The sequence below is a fragment of the Gavialis gangeticus genome, unplaced genomic scaffold, assembly GCF_001723915.1.
Source record: "Gavialis gangeticus isolate Ggan-Ray unplaced genomic scaffold, GavGan_comp1, whole genome shotgun sequence".
NCBI classification, from domain to species: domain Eukaryota; kingdom Metazoa; phylum Chordata; order Crocodylia; family Gavialidae; genus Gavialis; species Gavialis gangeticus.
In genome coordinates, this window is record NW_017729031.1 from 114186263 (window position 1) to 114195978 (window position 9716).

A 9716-nucleotide genomic window follows, 5' to 3' on the forward strand; every position below is an offset into this window, starting at 1 on the left:
ATGGGCTGCAATAGGACTGATGTCCGTTATACTACAGCACATGGAGAGAAAGAGCTGGAAAGGAGTCTGAGCTGGTGAGACATACATGTCAGAGAGCTGTAATTTACCATCCCTTCAAACCATCCCCCTTTCCCCTCTCACAGTCTTGCTAGCTTTCTGGGTGCTCTTCCCTTGGTCAGGCTCTGGGAAAAGTGTAGATGGTACAAGATGGTAAAAAGTTTCTGTAGGTAGGAAATAAACTGCAAAAATGAAATTTATTTCCTACTTATGGGGACTTTTTACCATCTTGTACCACCTACACTTTTCCCAGAGCCTGACAAAGGGACTTTGATCCTGAAAGATTGCAGAAAAGGACAATTTTCTTGCCATTTTCCAGTTGGTCTAATAAAAGGTATCATTTTGGAACCAAGAGTTCTAGTTTTTTGTGTTTCTTACTCTCGACCTTTAGAACATTTAGCTCAGTGCATCCCGAACTCTCGGCGTCTCTACAGGTGCAATCAGAGAAAAAAAGGTAGGAGCCAGCTTTCAGTTTGAAATTGCTTCTGTTTCGCTGTGGAAAATGTAATATTGAGTGCCCTGCAAAGTGACAGGAATGTCTTTCTGAGCAAGCCCAGCCCCATCAGCAGCTACCCCAGCCAGCTGGAATCTCCCTGCCCCAGGCAGGCATGAGAGGAGGCCCAGAAAAAGATACATAACTTTCTGGGCCACAGGGGATATTTAAAAGCTTCATCTGCAAAAGAAGGAGGCAAAGGGACCAGGATCAAATATTTCACTGAGCGGCTGTGAAGTGGCAGATAGTAAATCCCAGTCTGAAAAGGAATCTGCAGTATTTGCACTTGCAGCCTTGACTATAAAAAGACACACTTTCCCCCTGGGTATTGTGGCAGGTTTGTCAGCTACTGGGTTGCTATTTTTCTGCCAGTCACTCTGGGCCATTTGTATTTTGTTTTTCAAGGGTCTTTTTGCAAGCTGCTCCAGCCCACCCCAACCCAAGTGCCTGGAGCCCCCTCTCTATTGGGGTGTGCTGGGAGCTTGGTTCTCTGAGCTCGGAGCTGATGACAATGGGCCATTGTCGTGTGGGGCCCCTTCTCTTTAGAGTTTCTTCCTTTTATAGTAAGTAGCAGTTGCTCTTGCAGTTGGCCTGCCCCTCTGGTGTGAGCACTGGGCTGGTATATAAGGCAGGGAGCAGGCTTTGGTTTTTGTCCCTCAGCCTGCTGCCTTGGTGGGGGTGAAGATTGGTCCAAGCGCCTTTGCCAAGAATCCAGAAACATGCCCCCCAAGAAACCAGATGCAAAGAAAGAGGCAGCCAAGCCTGCTGCTGCCCCAGCAGCACCAGAGCCACCCAAAGAACCGGCCTTCGATCCCAAGAGTGTGACCGTAAGTACAGAATCCTAAACTCTCTCTTCCCTGTCCCATCCCAGCAACCTGCCATGTGCTTCTCTGTCCAATGCACTTATCTGTGAACCATGTTCTCTGGGCTGTACTCCAGAAGAAAAGCTGGGACTGGAAGGGTCCCAGCATGCTGGTGCAGGGGTTTGGGAGAGGAAAACCTCCTGCCATTGGCACCAGATTTTTAATGGACTCCTTCCCAGACATCCTTCCCTTGGCACAGTACACAAATAAGTAACAAATCCTAAAAGGTGCTGAGCACGCAGAACTGCTGTCTGTGCCAGTGGACTCCTCCTTCACTAGCTTTCTCTACCTCTCACTCGCAAAGGGAAGCTTCTGCTGAGACCGGGATAAAGGAGGGAGCAAGTGCCAAGGGAACAGCATCCTGCTCACTCAGCTGGTCTCTCCAGCTGCAGTAATGGGCAAGCATATCACCTCTTCTGCTTCTTCTACGTATGGAGGGTACAAAATCAGAACTGGCTACACCCAAGATTCAAATTTTGAGATTCAAAACATTTTGGTATTTTTGTTATTAAGAAAAAATGCAGTCTTCCCAAACCATGTTGCAGAGTGCACACACACTCACAAAAAGCAAAACGCAACTAGTTGTGGGGGACATCCATACACCCCCCCTCCCCACATACACCTCACCAAATGAAACCAGTCGTAGGGTAGAATGTGGTAACATCACACCATGGTTTTCACCCAACAGACTGCACAATAGTGGTTTGAAAGGCATTGTTAGGCAAGGATATGGGTATAAGTCCCTGCACCCAAGAAAAGAGCTTGGTGTTCTTGGGTGTCCATCCCAGGCCTAGGTTTTAAGGTGTGACTTCAATATGAAACCAGATCCACAGAGGAAGACTGAACTGACCTGGGTGAGATTTAAACCTGAAAAAAAGGTTTCAAATGCCAGGTGTTAGCCGTGTCCATACCCCTTCCCTGTCTGTGCCAGCCCCTTATGTAGTCTCTGTGAACCTGGTTTGCCATTTACATCTACAAGGCACACACCTGCTGTGGCATTCAGTCCCCTGAACTAGAGACATTGCAATACTTCTGTGCATTAGCCTTCAGTTGCTCAGCACTTCCCAGCTTCAAACAGAAGCAGCAGTACAGATACCTTCTCTTCTACTTATGCCCTCGCTCCTAGGCTTCTTCTCTTTGGTCATTCTGTGGTCACTGCCCAGAACCAGGATCTGGGCACTAAGCTCCAGTTGCACACCATGCTTCTTTCCAGGTGTCTGAGGAAAATGTGCATCGCTTTGCACAAAATGGCCACTGGCATAGGAAGTTTGGTGCTTAAACATGCAGGGCCCTGCACGTACAAAGGCAGTTTCTTTTTGCAGCCACCTACTGGCACATGTGTCTCCCTGCAATATGCATTTATTTATATTGCCAGTGCTGTAGCAAGGAGGGGGTGTGAGTGGGGCAACCGCCCCAGGTACCAAAGTGAAGAGGCACCAACAGGCACCACCCAGCTGGTGGGGGAGGAGGGTAGGCGCAGGACAGAGCAGTGACCGGCTCATTTGTGGGGGGTGTGGGGATGGGGAGAGGGTGGCTCCCAGCACTGTGTGCACTCCCAGGCAAGCATGGAGGGGCATGCACCCCCAGGATCTGTGCGTGGGACAAGGGTGGGCTGCTGCTGCAGGCTTTGCCCTGGGCGCCAAACTTTTTTGCCACGGCACTGCATATTGCCCTCACAGATGCACTGCTTTGCACATACCATGACTTGTTTGCACACGAATGTGCATAAGATATCACCTCTCCTCAAAGAGTTTTGTCTGCCTATGCACTTAGACCAACACAGCTACAACCAACATCCCTGTTTCACCACTGCCACTTGGGTTCCAGCCTCTGAACTGTTTATCCAACATGACTCCCTCAGATAGAGTGTGAGTTGCAATATATTTTTCGCGACTGCATCAATTGATGTTTACCTTAGTATTAATTGGTGTCAGAATATAAGGGTAAAGGGTGGGGTGTGCCAAGATATTTGAACTGCAATGGACAGTAGCTGGTCATTGATTTTTCTAAAGGCAGTTTTAGAAAAACTTCTACTAGAATAGGTATTCTTGGCTTTTGTTTTTTTAAGAAGCCACTGACATGTCTTTCTGAGTAATATACATCCAGCCAGGGTGCTTCAGACTGGATTTTCCAGGCAGTTTCTTTGCTGCCTCCCGTGATGAAGAAGGCTGTGATTGCATGCTGCAGTCAAAAAGCGGCAGATTTGAAAGGCAGCATGTTTAAAACTGCTTACTTGAAGCCCTCTCTATCATTATCCTGTAGAACTCACTGGAGGCGAAAAGTTTAGTGCAGGCTAACTGTGTATGACTTAGGATGGGATTTCAGAGTTGGGTCCATTTTACACTCTTACATTTTCCGTCAGAGCATCTGGCATTAGTCACTGCTGGTGATAAGAGATCAGAGTAGAGGGATGATTATTAGTCAGTTTGTCTGGCAATTCCTGTTCCTCGTATATCATCTGGAGATAGTGCAAAATGAGCAAAATGCTTTATTGACTGCAGCCCTGTAAAGAAAAGGTAGCTTGTGATCTGATCTCGTGAGGCATCAGATTCCTTCTCTCTTGGGATGATGGCCATTTTTGAGTGGGCACTACACTAAACACAGCCCTAGGGCAGGAATTAAATCCTCCTTCCTCTCTGCTTAGACACAACAGTCCAAAAAACCATGGATCTATGTAGTCAGTGAGCCCAACTTTTTTAGCAGACATGCCACAAATTAGCCTCACACACTTCCTCAATGCTACTCGCATTCACTTCCTGCATGGGAGCATGTGCATGAAGTTAACTGCTTTCCTGGGCTGAGAAGAAAGCAGAGAGAGCCTGAGTTGGTACTTGTCTGGGATGCCACTAGGCAACAGGCAGTGCTGCAGGAAGACATACAGGTACATCAGCAGGTAGTGATCTGCCCTGTTGGTTCAGAGTGATTTAGAAGGGCCCAGTGCGGTGCACAGGGAACAGCTGCAGGATCTACCATCCTTTTGAGAAAGAAGGAGAGCTAGGCCTTGGCGTGTGGCCACTGCTGGCCCCAGGGCACTTTCTGCAGATGTAGGAGTGTGTATGACACACACAACACAGGCTGCTGACTCCTGTGTGAGCAGTCAGGTTGCACCTCACTTCCCAGGAGCTGTAGCCATGACCCCCAGACCACCTGTACCCTCCAAGGGTAAAGCATAAAAAGGCTGCTGCTCAGAACCTGCCCTGCTCAGCTCCTGGGTCGGGCGGTCCCCCCTAATACTTCCACTCAGCAACAGGCCAAAGAAAGGAGCAGAGTGAAGGAAGAGGACACTGTGGATCATGTCTGGTACACTCTACCCACCTCCTGACACAAGCTCCAGTAGCTCAGCTAGCACAGTGGCCTTTCCTGACAGAGGGCGCAGCCAGAGTATTCCTAAAGCACCACTGTTCTCCAATTGTTCAACAGCTAGCAAGGAGCATTGTCTTTGAGAGGTAATTTGGGACACCCCACAAAGATGTGCTACCTCAATGCAGGAATAAATTATTGGATTCTCCCTTCTCAGGCATCCAAGTGCAGGGCCAGTACTTCCTTTGCTGGCAGGGGTGTATCTGTACAAGTGAATGGGCTTCACTGCTCCACTTCACACAGGAGCCTCTTCTTGAGCTGTGCTGGCTGGCAGAAGGGCTTGGAGTTGCATGCCAATGAAGAGCACAGGACGACTCTCCCTGGGCTCTTTCCAGCTGTCTGTTGATGCAGGCAGATGTCAGCACAGCAGCTACAGTCTAGTCATGTTTTCAAGCCCTTCTTCAGTCCTGTATCAGCTGGAAATCAACACAAAACATTTATTTTCCCCAAGTGAAAGCTGCCATTCTGATGTGCTCATATGCTCCTGGGAACTAGGGACATAGGGCTGGGCCTGGATTCCCTACTGAGTTAATGTGGTCCTGATATGAATGTATTGTAGTGCTTGGCAGGGGTGATACGTAGGGGGTATACGTGGGTGCACGTGCACCCCGAGTGTGGCGGTGCACCCCCTGAAAAAAGGCGCCACCGACACTGTTGGCAGTGGCTGCGGAAGGTCACTGTTTGCCACACTGCCAAAGACACTGCTGGTGGCATCTGTGGGCAGTCCACGATCGCCACTGGCCACTGCTGTCAGTGGAGCTTGCAGGTGGTCACCAACCCCTGGTCAGCGCTCGCCGCCACCCGCCGCTGCCAACAGTGCAGGCAGCGTCTCTGGGAGCTACGCTGCTGCTGGGCTTCCGCTGCCGAGCTCCCACCACCACCAGCACAGACGCGCCCCCCCCACAGCCGCCGGGGGCATGCGCTGTTCATGGTGCTTGGAGTCTGTGGCTGGAGACAGACATTCAACACGCTGGAGCCTGAATTGATTCAATCTTTGCAGGTCAATCTCACTTACCTAGATTTAACTGGTGCGGCCACTCACCCCATGCAGTCCGCAACAGCTCCCTCACTGGGAAGAAGCTTGTGATTCCCAGGCACCAGGACAGGAGCTGCTGCTGCAGAGGCTGGCTGGCAAGGCCCCTTAAGCAAGGGGGCAGGGAGGGAGGTTATTCCCCCCTCCCTCCAGTATCTGGCAGAGGTGGCAGGAGGTGGCTTATCCTGCCACCTGCCCCATGCAGGGAACAAGTGGCAGCAGCGGTGGCTGGGGTGGGCAGACCTTGGCTGCAGTCCCCCAGTGGTAGTGGGGATAGAGGGGCTGTCCCCTCTGCCTCGGGGGCCATGCCTGCCAGCATTTGGCCATGCCCCAGTCCCTCCACTGCAGCAGTAAGGGGGAACTGCCCAGCATACCCTGGCCCAGGTCTGTGCCAGTAAGACAGGGAAGGGGGAATTAAACCCCCTCCCTGGCCAGTTCACTCCAGGCTACTGCCAGGGCTGGACACAGCCCTGCCACTGGAACAGCCAGCAGAGAAATGCAAATCCATGCCAGTGGGACAGGGGAGGGAGTGGGGGGAATAAATCTTTTCCCTGCTCCCTTCTGGGGCTAGCATCTGGCCAGGCCCCTGTCCCTGCCTGTTCCTGCTCCAGCTGAGGAGCAGAGGGATGGGGCCAGCCCTGCTGGGTTGGAGCAGAGAGCATGCTGGGATGCTGGGGGACTCTGGTTTAACTTAAACCAGGAAATGGTCTGGGACAGAAGTTGCATAAACCTGTTTGAGCTCAATCAGTTAAGTCTGATACTACGTTCAACCAGGTTTATCTCAAACCGGGTTCGACCATTTTGAAACTGGTTTATGTGCACTGAATGTCTGTTCTGTTACAGGTTTAAACCAGTTTCTGATCACTTAAACTGATTTATATGTAACTTTTATCTCTAGCCTGTGAGACAGCCTGCCTGGGCAGGCCCAGATGAGGTCCTGATCAAAGGCCCTCATCAGAGACCCTGACAGCAGAAATGGCTTTCTGCTGCCAGCTGTCTCAGTCCTAAAGTATTTTGGCGCCTGCATTATCTCATCTGCGTGATTCTCCCTGATGAGAACATCTTTTATTCAGAATCCCTGTTCTACAGCAGGAGGTCATTTTTTTCCACCTTCTTCTATAGTTACTTTTCTAAGCCAGTATTGTAGTAAGAGCTTTATTAATAGCAGGCACAGTAGGGAGACAGTTGAAGCACTTGACCCCTTGGCCTTGGGATCAGGCCTTGAAATAACATCTTTTCCCCTTCATGGGACAGCCCAACCAGTGTTCTGGGCATTCCTGCTGTCTGCATGCTCTGCTCCCTGTGGGTCCGGCCAAGAATTTACTGCTCCAGCTGGTTCATTGTTGAGGGGAAGGGTGCTCATTACTAGGACAGCACCTGTTTCAAAAAGAGGGAACATTTTAGCTCATTGCACTAAAATATGTACCCAGTGGCATAACAAACAGGGTTTGTGCCCCTGGCAAGCCCTGCCGGGGACACCCACAGGCAGTACCATAGCAAGTTTGGTGCCTGGGGCAAGCCTGCAGCAGCAGCCCACCCTTGCCCCACGCACAGATCCAGGGGCGCATGTGCTGCCATGCTTGCCTGGGGGTGCACACAGTGGCAGGAACTGCCCCAGCCCCCCATCCCTGTGTGCCCCCAGACAAGCTGCTTGTGACTCCGTTCTGCATCTTGCCCCGGCTGGGCAGCGCCTGTTGGTGTTCCTTTGCTTCAGTGCCCAGGGCGGTCACCCGGCTCACCCCTCCCTTGCTATGGTACTGCCCACAGGTCAGAGAACAGGGGGCGGGACTGGGCACAGGAGTCTTACTCATGGTGGGAACCCCAAAACAGTCTAGGGCTGCGCTGCTGCTGCATACTCTGCCTGCTCCACCTCTTTCTCTTAAAACAGCAGCAGCAGTGCAGTGTCTGTTCACTGGCTACTGTTGCTGCTGCAAGAGCAGTGCCATGGGACTCCTCTTGCTGCCACTCAGCAAAGGTGGGTAACGACTGTAGTATCCCTCTTAAGTTGGTGTCCAGGGCTGATTCCCCTCTTGCCTACCTCTAGTTACACTGCTGTAGCCATCCATCTTGAATCTGTGCTGTCTCCTTGGGAATCCCTACAGAGGAAGAATAGACAGGTATGACCAAAGAGGCTACGTGGGCTGAATACTGGCCTGGAGTTCCTTCAGTGGGGATTACTTTGGAGGGCTTGGTACGAGCACCTTTTGCTGTAGAAAGTTTCTAGATGCCTTTTTTCCCTGGGGAAAGATAAATCTGGGGCTAGCGGCAGGCCTCAGAAACTGTTCATTGACTGGTTCCTGATAACATTATTTGTCATTTTGGGGTGACTTTAGCAGCGAGGTTAAATACAGTACTACAGTTTTGTTGCACTTGTTGTTACCATGGCTCACTATGCTTGAGGAGAAAAAAAAAGGCACCGACAGAGCTGCAGAGAGAAAGCAGGAGTCCAGGAAAGGATGGGAGGAACCTCAGTGGCACAATAAAGAGTGTTTGAAGTGGAGCTGTCTGCTGTGCTGTTTGGGGTTTCACACTCTGAACCCCTCTTCTGAAGAGGCAACCCCTTCCTTCCCAGGAGCTGAGAACAGAAGGAGCATTTTGTGGTGAGGGTGCTACGGAGGGTGAGAGTGCTACAAAGGGCCAGGGAAGCCAGAGGCTTGCCCCTCAAGAAGTCAAGAAGTCATTTCAGGGCTGGCTTCAGGGAGTCCTCTGGAAGGGAGACTGAAAAAGGCTGCTTTTTGGAGAGTCCCACCAAGGCAGTGCTTCCCCTGAAAGGGGCTGATCTGTGACAGTAAGTACTCCAGACTATGTAAAGGTCCCAGTTCTTTTACCTGGCATATTGTTAACCTTTGTAACTCATTGCCACATGATATTACTGAGGACAGGAGTTTGGAAGGATTCAGGAAAAAATAGGCATTGATGTGCCTCAACAGAGTGTCCAGAGTTAGCAGCAGATCATTAAAGTCCCTTCTTTTTTCAAAAATATTTAAAAGCTGCTGTTTTGAAAATGCCTTCAAAGGTCTTGATGTCAGAAGTTATGAATAAAACAGGCCTTTTTTAGGGGGTCTCCAGTTGGATTCCCCCCAAATGGAGGCAACCAAAGGCACTTGTCGTTTTGGAAAATGCAGGTCTCTGACTCCTCGTATTTGGCTGCTGTGATGATTTCTGACAACAGCTGGTCTCTAGGTTGCAGACATGACTCCCAGTCTGCACTGGACTGCCTGGCACTGCTCATCCAACATTTTGCACAAATATTTTCAATTCACTGGGGTTTGTGAGATGCCAGGATCCCAGTAACAGACTACACCTGTTTTACCCTGTTAAACCAGACACTAATGGGAGAATATGGCAAGAGATAATGTTTTGCTTTACCCTTTGTTCCTAAGGGTGGGGAGGAGGCCTGCAGGATTATCTAGAACACAGCGTGATTAAGTACCACTCACTCTGGGCAACTTCTGCCAGTTTTTTGCATTTCAGCAGCTATGCTTTGCTGAGGGAGACTCTCCTAGAACCATATTTTGAAAGAGCACCTACCTACCTTATTCTTACCTTGAAACACCCCTCCACAAAGACAAGTAGTCCAATGGTTTGATTAGTTTGGCCGCTGGTGTACAGATTTCCACCACTGCTGTGATAAGAGCAGTCCTTATGATTTTGGGGCTTCACTGGAGTGAGCTCACTGTTGTCAGCAGTGAGAATTCAAACTCCATGATGCAGGAGATTTTTATAGGAAATAAAGTTTTGGGTTGTTTTTATTTGCCTTCCCATCTTGGAGCCCTTAGGGTGAATTCATATCATATGTGCAGGCTTTTCTGTGCTGTAAAAAGGGCTTCACGTTTACTTATTTTAAAAGGGAATTTAAGATTCAAGGAATCTGAAATCCCTCAGCCCCTCCCCCCACCCCCCGTTGGGG

The 9716-nt window shown here is 50.2% G+C and overlaps 1 protein-coding gene across 1 annotated transcript in view; it reads left to right on the forward strand.

Annotated features, from left to right (window-relative positions):
* Nucleotides 1-1149: 1149 nt before the first annotated feature.
* Nucleotides 1150-9716, forward strand: part of MYL4 (myosin light chain 4) — a 29413-nt gene continuing 20846 nt past the window's right edge. The window contains exon 1 of the mRNA XM_019523615.1: nt 1150-1377. Coding sequence (XP_019379160.1) covers nt 1270-1377 — 108 coding nt within the window. The 5' untranslated portion in view covers nt 1150-1269. The remainder of the gene's footprint in view (nt 1378-9716) is intronic.